We start from the raw sequence: 13,344 nt of genomic DNA on the forward strand, positions 1-13,344 counted from the left end.
AGCCAGTAATAAATGGTAGGGCATCCATTGAGAAAGCACCCATCATTAATTAACAAAGAGTTCTGTGGAAATTGGTATATATTAAATGTTTCTTGTGAAATTTCTATTGCTTTCAAACAGAAGGGCTTTGAGAGTTCAATTTAAAAAAATATAATTAAAGGTGCTTTTTGTATGTGGTTATATTGTGGAAACATTACATTAGAGAAAAAATAAGAACTATCGGGGTGCTATTATTTTGTAAAAGTGGCTATTTGGTTGTATTTTACTTAAATTTTTTTCTGATTACAGGCAGTTTCTCATATATTATTTGTTACTGTTTTATTTATTGAAAATAATTTACAATTTCTGTATTTGAACATTGATTACATATGTAAAATGTAAAGGTATAAGGAAAAAAGTACTCAAAAAAGTGTTATATTCAAGTTTATTGTTTATTTTATGGTATTTGAATTTTTCATTATAATTGAGTTCTCACGGTGACATCACATGTCTAAATCAGTAGACACTATTTTGTGTTCATGATTTTCTAAAAATAAAAAGATAAAATCAAATCAGTGAAACATATTAGTCATTTACTTAAAAAATTTTAAAAGTATTCAGTTGAATTACATATTGTTAAGGTAAAAACAATTATTGTGAATGAGTAAGCGTTAACAGATAAAATTATTTAAACCTTAATTTTTCTTGTGCTCTATTTTTATTTTTGCATATTCATGTGTAAACTGTAATATCTAGTTATTTTTAATACTTCATTCTATATGTCTTTAAAAGCAACTACCGTTTTTATCCTTGTGCTTATTAACTGTTGCATATTTATAATTTTAGGTGAGGGTTTAAATTGTTTTTGAGTTGACAGCTTTGTTTTTTTTTTACTTGAACAGGTCAGTCTTTTTAATGATGACCAAGATGAAACATTGTATACATTTTTAACCTTACAATACTGAAATTCAGTGAAAAACATATCATTAAAAAATTTTCAGAAGAGAAGGCTAGAAATGAAGCACAAAAACCAGATTCATATTGATAGCCACAGTCGGTAGGCAAGGCTGTAAAAAAGGTGATATGGTCATTACCACACAGTCCTGGGAAAAAGTTAGCAGTAAAAAGAAAGCTTTTATGTGATACACATGAAGTCAAAAAAGTTTTTTTTGAGGAGAAAAGTGTTCAACAAAGACAGACTTCCCTGAATGAAAAAACTCAACAAACAGTAATACAGTTTTATTGTTGTAATGATTTGAGCCGCCAGGCTCCTGGCATCAAAGATGTCATATCAATAAAGGATCCTAACACAGGCGAAGGTTCTTCCTTACAGAAGAGACATGATAATAGTCAAAGAAGCATTCTGCTTGTTTCAAATGGAGCTTCCAGATATGAAAATAAAATGATCAAAGTTCCATGAAATTTGTCCAAAATATGTTCTTTTGTGTTCATAGATGACTCACAGTATGCATTTTTCAGCATCATTTTATTCAATCATTATCCCTATTCAACCATTACTTGGAAACAGTGAGGTGAATGTGAGAATCGTCCAAAACTCGTTGAATTTGAAGGTTCTCTAGAGGATTCCATTCATGAATTGAATGTCCAATTGTCAAAATTTGAAGTTCATTCATATGTGAAAAAGATGCAAGCTAAATCATTTTAAGAGCACAAAACAAACACTGATGAGGACTATGTAACTATGCAAATCGACTTTGCTGAAAATTATGATGCGATCTATCAAGACGAGATAGAGAGTGCCCATTTGTCTCATGCACATGTAACATTACTTACATGTTGTGCCTGGATTAAAAATGACACTTGCTCTCTTGTAATTGTCACTGATGATGTGACATATGCCAAATTTTCTGTCTGGGTGTTCCTGAGGGATATTATTACTCTGTTTAAGGAGTTCCAACACTTCTGAAAATTAACTGTGTTTTCCCCCTAATCAAAATAATTACCCCTAATCAGTGGTTTTTATTGATTTAATGAAACATATTAATAAATAACTCAGCAACTCCTGAAAATGACAAATATTGTTGTTAAAAATTGGACAGTGTCACCCAGAAAGAAAAGAACCTCTTTTATTCACAAAAAGGCAACAGTTAGTATTCTTGCCATGGAACATAATCTCTATAGAATGATTTATCACATTTACCAGTTACCAGATTAAAGTCTACCAAATTAAATAAGGACAATTTAAAAGGAATAACTTTAAAAAAATTAAGTGAGTATATACTGCTATATTTATACTATTGACATGTTATTTAATTCTAAAGAGCAAATCCTTGTGAAAATGTCACCCTGTGACATTGGATTCACCCTAATACTATTTTGGTTAAGTTCCCTAATATGTTGTTTTTCTATATTTATGCAAAACTTAGCCTTCTTATAACTATTATTATTTTTTATACCTTTTGATACGTTCTTAAAAATCTTTTCTTTTTTATCTGTTTAACTATTAATTTAATTTAGTAATAGACAACATAATTTTTGTGATTTTTTTTGTTTGTATTTTTGTCCTTTCACTAACCATCTAATTAATGATTTCTACATTATACATGTTTCTAAAGTGTATATTCAGTTTTGTTTTTTAAGTCTTTTTTATTCTATCATTATTTTATCAATCTTTCTTTTTCCATTTTTAACCTATAGGAATAGGTTATCTTCTAAGAATATAATGAATACATAATGTTAATTTTAGTAATAATTTGACTTACATAATTTTATAACTTACTCTGTAGAACAACATGCATTAGCCATCATCTGATCGGTTACCAACCACCGCCGCCACCACCACCACCACCACCGCCGCCACCACCGCCACCACCGCCACCACCGCCACCTCCACTGCCACCACCATTGCCACCACCATGGCCACCACCATGGCCACCACCACTGCCACCACCATTGCCACCATTTCTTCTTGTATTATATCCATTTAAGTAATTCCAAGAATTACTATACCTACCTGGGGCACCAGGAGCACCCTGGCCAGAACTGTTACCAGGAGCACCCTGACCAACACTGTTACCAGGAGCACCCTGGCCAGAAATGTTACCAGGAGCACCCTGGCCAGAAATGTTACCAGGAGCACCCTGGCCAGAACTGTTACCAGGAGCACCCTGACGAAAACTGTTACCAGGAGCACCTCCATTTAAACTTGTTCCTCCTAAACCACCAGTACTGCCTTCTGGACCATCAACAGTACCACCTTTACCGCCATTAATATCATCGCCATCACTTCCATTACCATTATTACTAAATGTGTTAGTTCTGAAAGTGTTTGTATTATACGTGCCTCTGGAAAAAAATTAATTCATTACCATTTATATATTTATTTTATTAAAACATTTTTAAAATTACAAAAGTAATATTGCACATTGTAAAATTATATACATTACACTAAAATACCAAAACATCATTACATGTATAAAATTTTATAAAACAAAAAAGATTACAGTTTCAAGTAGAAACATGTTTTTTAGTATTCTATTTATTTATGCTGTTACATACAAAAGGTTAGTTTTAATTTTAATATAATTAGATAATTTATTATAGTATTTAATCCCTAAATAAATTTTTTTTAATCTATGGTAATAATATAATGAAAATCATGTCCCTGATGTGATATTTTTTCTGTTTGTAAGAATTTTACTGGTAGTTGTTACCAAGTACCGGCAATATATGAATGTGTTTATTACTGTCTGGCTATGGTGTGTTTAATTTGGTAGCAGTAATTTGCTTTAGAAGAAAGTATTGTTTATCATTTCTTTCTTGTTTATCATATAACTCTTTATGATTTATGTACTTGTATGATTACTGTCATTTTTGCTTGGTTTACAATGTGATTAGTATTATTTCATCAAGAATATTTTTTGGTTCAGAAACTTATCATCAATTAATTATGTATTAAGTAGGATTTCCATATAAATTGTTCATTTAGATCTTTAATCATATTAATTGCTGACTGTTACTTAGCTGTACAATATTGCTACCTGATTATTACTATTAAAGTTTAGAGAAATATAAACGGCTTTAAATTACGATAAAATTACTGGAATATTTAAATTGATCAGAAATGGACTGTAAGTTAAGAATAAGTTTGGTTATTAACATGATAAAAAAAAAATCTAACTGACGATATTATTGAATGTCATTTAAATAAGTTGGTCAAAATAACAAATAAGAAAGGATGTAGGAGAAATACATGAAATGATGTGTAATAAGATCCTTGCCATGAAAAAGATCTTAAGTGAATTTGGAGTCATTTAGTGTGACAACATGAACAGAAAGAATGAGTGACATTTCATCAGGATTGATTGAAAGCAAAGGGTAGAAATGTAAAGGAAGTACAAGATGTATTAAGTTTAGTGTGAATACACATTAATGAAGATCAGTCTTTCATGAAATGAGTTACTTATGCTCAAACATCTGTAAAAGAGTAGTTGTTACTGTAATAATAATTTACTTGCAGCAACATTTGGTGTAGCACTAAGCAACATATTGTGTGTAACCCTTTCCTATAAATCTGTACTGTAAAGCTGTTGAGTGTAATTAGGCATGTAAGCAGGATGGGTTGAACCATAAGAAAAATAATTTTTTTCATTTGGAGAAAGATAATAGATTGGGGTGGTAGGCTAGGTTCAAATTACTTTTCATTGTTTATGGATGAGAAACAAAATGTGAAGAGATAAATATTTTAAAAACATGTCTCTCTCCATTTCTTGAGAGTAGTATTTTATCAGGTAAGAAAACAAAGCCAGCCTGACTGAACTAAGATGAGATCTACCAATATTAAATTTCTTGTAACACCTAGAAAAAGTTGTGAGTATAATATCAGTAATTTAATAGAATAGTTTGACAAAAGAAAAAATTAATTTTAAGAGAGTAGAATGCTGTTTTTAGAGAACAGAAATGTGATTGATCATGAGAGTTCTGTTCAATCTTCAGTTAGTATATAGGATAGGTTTAGAAAATCTAGTGGGCTCATCTCAGTTTACATATCTATTTCATGTCATTAAGCAGAAATGTAGCCAAGTTATATCATTTCATGTTTTTAAAAGTCTTAAAATAGTTATAATTGTGCAAACTAGTAGGACTATTATAAGTGATGGGATTTAATTTTCGAATGGTGATTATTGGAAACAACTTACTTTTAATAACAATAAGTAATCTCAGCCCTCTATACACAATCAGAATTTCTAGTCCTTATATATACAGCATTCTCTACAGTATATTATATATTCAATATTGATTATTACATCTAGTATAACAGTCCAATTAGATGAGAATTTATTCCAATGAACATTATGTGTACACATCAGTGTACATTATGAGTAAAAACTGATTATTAAATTTCATATATTAAATTATAGAATATTAAATATTAGATAAGATTATTAAATTTACATAGAATATTAAATTCTTAGTATTCACATAACTCTGTAGTTTAATTTATAATTAATAAGAATAAAGTGAATTACAGCTAGTTTTAACTTGACTATGTAGTTATATTTGAATAATTTATTATTTGAAGAGAAAATATTGCTGTAAAATATTTTATGATAAATGATTCAAATTTATTATTACTCTTAAACATTTATTAAATGAAAATATGTAGATGTGCAGTAGTTCTAACTGGGAGTTTGTGTTGGCAGTGCAGTTAATTCAGTAGAGGAGATAGTATATCATGACAGAACATTATAGGTGGCAAACCAGATGCCGGTCTAGCAATTCAACTTTACCCTGCATACCAATCGAGCTTTCTGAACTTTGATGAGTAGCACTTAGGATTTGAGAAAAAAAATTTTCTTTTATGTTATAATTTATTTCTATCCTATCTATCTTTTATCTATTTATTTCTATAAATGTTACTAATAACAATATCATATTTCAGTATGATATTACTAATATTAAATATTCAATAAAATAACTATTTCAGGCATTTTATGACCATATGAAGGAACATAATTGCTGTATTATCAATCGATCTATGGCTTAAGGCAGTATTTCTCAACCTTTCAGTATTTGCGCCCCATTTTTCAATCATAATTTTCATCGTGCCCCCCTCTCATACAATAACAATACAAATAATAATAATGTATTTTAAGTATTTTGACGCTAACTTTACATTTCAACTTTAATTACAAACCTTACAAATTACCAAGAATTAGTGAATTTATTGATATTTGGCAACATTGATCCACTGCATTGACGAAAGCAGAATCGATGTCTCTATATCTCTCTGTCTTATGTCCACTGTATTGGACATTCTCATGGCTTAATGAGAAGTTCAGTTTGTGTCAAACATTCTGGAATGTCTGTGAAACATTTGTAAATGTTGCACCTCATTCAATTTTAGTTAGTCTCAGTTGAGTCAATCCTTCTATCGCTCTCAAATCTATCGTGAATGTGTATGTTGTAATTTGTGTATTAATTGCAATTCGCATTATTAAATATTCATGGAAGTTGATTTATACAGAATCATGGATCAATTTTTAACTGGGAGTAAGTGATCATTTGACGATAGTGAAGCATCAACAAGTGCACAGATGAGCGTGGTTTTGAAAACAGAATTAAGATAATATTCTCAAGAAGTGTTAGATTTTTGGTTTACCAATACTGAAGTAAATGAAGAAGAAAGACCCCTGTGTGTCATTTACTCAAAACGTTTGCCAGTAGACAGCATGCAACCTCATAAACTAAAACGACATTTGGAAGCACTTTATGAGTACGTTAAAAAACTCGTGAGAATTCTTCAAATTAAATTGAAATCATATAAAAAGCAAATATAATTTTTAAAAAAACTTTTGTGGAAGCTATGTTTAGACATAATTTTGCCCAAAAATTGCAGTCCATACCTCTATCAAATGATACTGTTGCCCGTCAAATTGGCCATATAACTGAAGATGTACAATATCAGCTTTTCAGGAGGTTCATGACAAATTGTTTTCAATTCAGATTGATGAGTACTTCATTCAATTACAACAAAAAGATAGCAATAAAGATACTCATTTCATTGCCTATGTTTGATCTTATGATGGTATATCAGCAGAAGTAGAACTACTTTTCTGCAAATCAATAAAACTCAAACTAACAGCACTCACATTATTTTCTATCTTCAATGAATTGTAAACTGAATGAATTGTGATACAGTGATACATATTGCATGATTCACAGAGAAGCTCTAGCTTCCAGAGAAATGAGTCCAGGTCTGAATATTGTGCTAATGACAGTTGTAACTGTAGTAAATTATATAAAAATTAGACACCTAAAATCAAGAATCTTTTCTGCACTTCGTAAAGGCATGAATGCAGTATATTCAGTGTTACTATTTTATTGCGAGGCAAGATGGTTATCATGTGAGAAATTTTTGCAATGTGTTTATGAATTAAGAGATGAAAATGCTAATTTTCTAGAAGAGAAAAACCGACCAGAAATCAAGAAGTTTAGAAATGGTTTATTTGTGATGGAATTGAGCAACTTGGTCAACATATTCGAGAAATTAAATAGTAGAGTAATAAAGGGCTATTAGAAAATTAATATCAGATCACTGATAAATATAAAAATCTTAAATTTAAATTGCATTCATAATTGAATCACTTTAATTCATGGGACTTAGTAAATAAAATATGGCTTTGGTTATTGGCGGTTCATCCCTAATTTTCATCCCTTATTTTCCAGGAATAATCATGTGAGTGTTATTTTACTTATACTTTGCAATCAAAATATATTTTGTATGGGACTACATTACTGTAAGGACTGAATTACTAAGCTTAAATAACAGAACAAATTAGTTAAGTTATATTGACCTGGTTCTGAAATTGATTCACTGTGTTGGGTATATGAAATTCCATATGATTCTGTGCGCTGGGTATCTTAATGATTCATTGCTAGTCGTATTTGTTAAAATTTTTAATTTCTTAATGATGAAATTTCATTACTGAACAATTATATAGATTCATTCTTTAAATGGTCTATAATATTTTTCATTTAAGATATTTTACTTACTCTGGAGAAGAATTATGTTGATACCTGAAATCTTGAAAATTAGAGGGGCCAGATGTCATGCCATTATTTGTTTTTAATAATGATTCGAGAACTGCTGGAGGTAGGTGTTTAAACAATCTGTAACATGAATTGAAATTACATACGCAATTTAATTTTTTCCATTGAAATTGACAAAAACTGTACTTATCCAATCTCTGTACTGGAATTGAAGATTTAGTGTAAACAATATTTGTGAATTGCCACAACTAATGTTTAATGTACGTTTTAAAGTAATATTTTTATTCATTTTGTTTATCCAATGATAATTTTTATTAATTTTTTACATAAAGCTATAGAATCACGCTTTTTATACAGAGTTTACTCTCTCTCTTTCCAGATGTAAGATTTGTAAAATGACTTTTTTCCACTGCCACAAAAATCTAGTATTAAATGACTAGAAGCTAATGCAATATTTATATGTAAAAACAATTTAAACTTAGATATACATCACTGGTAAACATAGATTACCTCTAGTTCTGTAATACTACTGACTAGCAACTCTACTGAAGATGTTACTAATTACGTCTGAAAATCCTTTCAAAAATTTAGTGTACAGAAAGTGATTTTTTTTTTTTAATATTTAATATCTATAGGTACTATTTCAATGATGTTCTGCTATGAACCAGCTTTTATCAATGTCTATTGTTTTACGTTGTTGCCATTTTTCAATTTCTTTTGAAACACACATATTTAAGTTAATATCATATCAATATTTTTTAATTAGGTATGCAGTACACCAATTAGTATTTCAAATAGATAATCATAATAAGTAGGCTTTTTTATAATTTAATTAAAACTTAATATTGTGAATATCACAATGCTAGGAAGATGTGTTTTGTTTTTGGTGTATATTATTTAGTTATATAAATAAAATAATTACTTGTTATAAAAATAATTACTTACAAATTTATTTCTGAAGGTTGAAATGCATACGATCTCACTATTGTTGCAGCCAGTGTAGAGAGTAGAACTAGCAAGCATTTTGTATGCAGCATATTTCTACAGTAATTAATAACTTAGTAATTGTTATTAACTTACATGAGTTTAAGGTATTACATGTGCAACTGTATTTATATATGCTGGCCAATATCTTATTTTAATAAATTAGCTTTATGTGGCTTTGCGTTTAATGCAGAATAGTTATAAATATTCATGCCTACTTTCAACTTTTATCTTAAATAATTATTAAACTGATTTGCATTTACATTTAATTAAATATATTATTTAATCAGTATGATAAGGTTTAATTATTGAAATTAAAATCCCTTTGTTCATTATTAAAAAATATCAAAGGGAATGCTTTGATTAGGAAACATAATTTACATTTATTTCATTAATATTACATTTTTTAAGCACGTAATATTTTTTTTTTGCTTTCAGTTATTTGACTGGTTTGATGGAGCGCTCCAAGATTCCCTATCTAGTGCTAGTCGTCTCATTTCGCTATACCCTCTACATCCTACACATCCCTAACAATTTGTTTTACATATTCCAAATGTCAATACAATTTTTTCCTTCTACCTGTCCCTCCAATATTAAAGCGACTATTCCAGAATGCCTTAATATGTGGCCTATAAGTCTGTCTCAGCTATATTTTTCCAAATGCTTCTTTCTTAATCTATTTACCACAACACCTCTTCATATGTCACTTTATCCACCCATCTGATTTTGAACATTCTCCTATAGCACTACATTTCAAAAGCTTCTCATCTTTTCTTCTCCGATACTCCGATTGTCCAAGTTTCACTTCCATATAAAGCAACACTCCAAACATATACCTTCAAAAATCTTTTCCTGACATTTAAATTAATTTTTGATGTAAACAAATTATATTTCTGACTAAAGGCTCGTTTTGCCTGTGCTATTCGGCATTTTATATCGCTCCAACATTGCCCATCTTTAGTAATTCTACTTCCCAAATAACAAAATTCTTCTACCTCCGTAATCTTTTCTCCTCCAATTTTCACTTTCAGTGGTCCATCTTTGTTATTTCTACTACATTTCATTACTTTTGTTTTGTTCTTGTCTATTTTCTTGCAGTAGCTCTTGCGTAGGACTTTATACATGCCATTCATTGTTTCTTTTAAATCCTTTTTACTCTCAGCTAGAATTACTATATCATCAGCAAATCATAGCATCTTTATCTTTTCACCTTGTACTGTTACTCCGAATTGAAATTCTTCCTTAACTTCATTAACTGCTTGTTCTACGTAAAGATTAAAAAGTAACTTGGATAGGGAACATCCTTGTTGGACTCCCTTTCTTATTACGGCTTCTTTCTTATGTTCTTCAATTATTACTGTTGCTTTTTGGTTCCTGTAAATGTTAGCAATTGTTCTTCTATCTCTGTGTTTGAACCCTAATTTTTTGTTAAAATGCTGAACATTTTATTCCAGTCTATGTTATCGAATGCCTTTTCTAGGTCTATAAATGCCTAGTATGTTGGTTTGTTTTTCTTTAATCTTCCTTCTATTATTAATCTGAGGTCTATAATTGCTTCCCTTGTTCCTATACTTTTCCTGAAACCAAATTGGTCTTCTCCTAACAATTCTTCCACTCTCCTCTCAATTCTTCTGTTTAGAATTATAGTTAAGATTTTTGATGCATGACTAGTTAAACTAATTGTTCTGTATTCTTCACATTTATCTGCTCCTGCTTTCTTTGTTATCATGACTGTAACACTTTTTCTGAAGTCTGACACAACATCCTCTTTTCATAAATATTACACACCAGTTTGTATAATCTATCAATCGCTTCCTCACCTGCACTGCACAGTAATTCCACAGGTATTCCGTCTATTCCAGGAGCATTTCTGCCATTTAAATCTTTTAATGCTTTCTTAAATTCAGATCTCAATATTGTTTCTCCCATTTCATCCTCTTCAACTTCCTCTTCTTCCTCTATCACACCATTTTCTAATTTATTTCTTCTGTATAAATCTTCAATATATTCCATCCACCTATCGACTTTACCTTTTGTATTATAAATCGATGTACCATCTTTAACACATTATTTAATTTTAATTTATATACCCCTAAATTTTCTTTAACTTTTCTGTACTCTCCGTCTATTTTACCAATGTTCATCTCTCTTTCCACCTCTGAACACTTTTCTTTAATCCACTCTTCTTTCGCTAGTTTGCCCTTTCTGTTTATAGTATTTCTTAATTATTGATAGTTCGTTTTATTTTCTTCATCACTAGCATTCTTATATTTTCTACGTTCATCCATCTGCTGCAATATATCTTCTGAAACACAAGGTTTTATACCAGTTCTCTTTGTTCCACTTAAGTTCACTTCTGCTGATTTAAGAATTTCCTTTTTTACATTCTCCCATTCTTCTTCTACATTTTGTAGATGACAGATGATTTTTCCAGATACAGATGTATAATGAACCTTAGATAGAAAACAGTGATGACCTCCGGTGCCTTTACTAAAGATTTACTACATATGTAACAACCATTACAAATTCTGAAAAATGTATTTTAAACATATTAATTTATCCTTCTGTGTAGGAAATATAGATAGTGAAAATATAGTGTAGGAAACAGAGATGGTTTATATAATACATAAACCATCTCTATTCTGTAGAAGAAAATTAAAGCTACTGAACTTAATTTTTAGTTAATGTAATTACTTAAATTAATATAGTGTAGTGTAGTAATTAATTAATTAGTTAACTAATTAGCCTCTGTTTTTCATTAAAAAGGTTCTGGGTTCAAATCCCAATTAGGGTTGACATTTTAAAAACTTTATAAACTTAATCTTTATAAAAAAAGTACGGCAGTTTTAATTTAGTGTCACCTGTAATTGTGAGCAAATATATAAAATAATTATCGTATAATTAATATTGTTAATTTTTTTTAATCATAATAATTACGTTTCAGTTAAATGAATGTTATTAATGAGTAAGTGTTACTATTCATTTAGGTAAGATGAAATAGGTGTATTTATAAATGTATTTAAATGTTTTACATGCATGTAATGTTACTTTGAATTCTGTTTTCTGTTACATGTATGTGTTTGGTGAAGAGATTTCCAGCAAAAGTATCATGATTTTATTTTTTATTTTATACTTAATGAATTATTTGAAACCATCTAAATATTTTAGATATACTACTTCACATTGCAGATTCATTGCAATATTTTATAAGAATAAATAGTTTTTTTCTGTGTGCATGTGTATTTATGCTTTGTTTTATTTATTGCCCCCAAATGTAAGTTGCAAGTGGTACAAATGGTTTGTGATTTGGCAAAAAAAACTAAAGTAAAACAAATGTTTAATTACCAGTTATTCAGTTTTTATAGTGTGCTGTTATAATCCATTACATGTTAAGTAACAGTAATAATTTTTTAAGTTAATATTTTTCAGCCAAGTTCATTTGTCTGTCTGGAGTTTATAATTTTTTAACCAGGTCATTGATTAATTTATTTATTTTATTGAACTGATTTTATTTTTAATTTCAGCATAACTGTCATTCATATTAATGTTTTTATTTCACTGTTATGCAAGCATTATCTTGCTTTAATACACGTGGTTTATACTGTTTGGAATTTCTGACTTAGTAGTTGTAACATAGAAAAACTCATGAAGTAGTACATAAGCTGCTTTAATTACACAATTTGTGTACGAATTGATGTAAATTGTGGTTTCCACTGAAATCTATAGTAGTAGTTAATAAACTCAACACTATTTTATTTTTATTTTGTACATCCTTAAAATATCTTGGAAGTTTATAAGAGAAGGAATTTATAAAATCTTATTGAATATAAATGAATTGTCATCCCATGATGATAAAAGTCGCCTAATTTATAAAACATGTTGTTTTCAGGGAAAAAACATAATTACATAGCTGCTGCTATGTAATTATGTGTTTTATTTTGTGATGAAATATTGTGCAGCTTCATATAAATATTAATTTCTTAGTTTATTGCACTTTTGAGTTAGAAGAAATTTTCTAGCACTATAGTCATTTTGTGTCTTATGTTATAAATAGTCAAAGTTTAGAAAGTTTAGTTGAAATGCAGGTTGGGGATGAATTTGTGAACTGGTGACTGAAGACTGATTTCACTTTAGTATTAACAGTGCCAGCACTACTTCACAGACCCCAGGTAGAATACTGTCATATCTACATGTTTACACTTTCAGAACTTTCATGAGTAATACCGACTATATACTCCTCTGAAGAATTTCAATATACAAGTTATAAATTATTGTCAAATTTTAATGTAGACAAGTTTCGACGGAGTCCAAAATCTAATTTTTAAAGTATACTGAAATAATTTTAAATAGGTATAACTTTGTATCTTC

At 29.3% G+C, this 13,344-nt stretch overlaps 1 protein-coding gene across 2 annotated transcripts; it reads right to left on the reverse strand.

The window, feature by feature from the left end:
• Positions 1-407: 407 nt before the first annotated feature.
• LOC142325969 (uncharacterized) lies at positions 408-9,098 on the reverse strand. 2 transcript variants are annotated; one of them, XR_012756636.1, is made up of 4 exons: positions 8,938-9,098; positions 7,996-8,112; positions 2,703-3,285; positions 408-526 (listed from the first exon to the last, which is right to left on the reverse strand). XR_012756636.1 is itself a non-coding variant. In XM_075367962.1 (4 exons), the coding sequence occupies exons 1-3, from the start codon at positions 9,027-9,029 to the stop codon at positions 2,757-2,759; spliced, it is 738 nt and encodes a 245-aa protein (XP_075224077.1). In that variant the 5' UTR covers positions 9,030-9,098; the 3' UTR covers positions 408-526; positions 2,720-2,756. The 2 variants fall into 2 exon arrangements, 1 of the variants encoding a protein (XP_075224077.1); XM_075367962.1 differs by having other exon boundaries at positions 2,720-3,285.
• Positions 9,099-13,344: the final 4,246 nt, after the last annotated feature.

The sequence above is a fragment of the Lycorma delicatula genome, chromosome 6, assembly GCF_047948215.1.
Source record: "Lycorma delicatula isolate Av1 chromosome 6, ASM4794821v1, whole genome shotgun sequence".
NCBI classification, from domain to species: domain Eukaryota; kingdom Metazoa; phylum Arthropoda; class Insecta; order Hemiptera; family Fulgoridae; genus Lycorma; species Lycorma delicatula.

Excerpts from the sequence above, each read along its gene's own strand:
- LOC142325969 (XM_075367962.1), bottom strand. The coding sequence starts at position 9,029 with ATGCTGCATACAAAATGCTTGCTAGTTCTACTCTCTACACTGGCTGCA. Across the intron at positions 8,113-8,937 it reads CAACCTTCAGAAATAAATTT|ATTGTTTAAACACCTACCTC; the intron begins GTAAGTAATTAT and ends TTCATGTTACAG. Across the intron at positions 3,286-7,995 it reads CAACATAATTCTTCTCCAGA|AGGCACGTATAATACAAACA; the intron begins GTAAGTAAAATA and ends ATTTTTTTCCAG.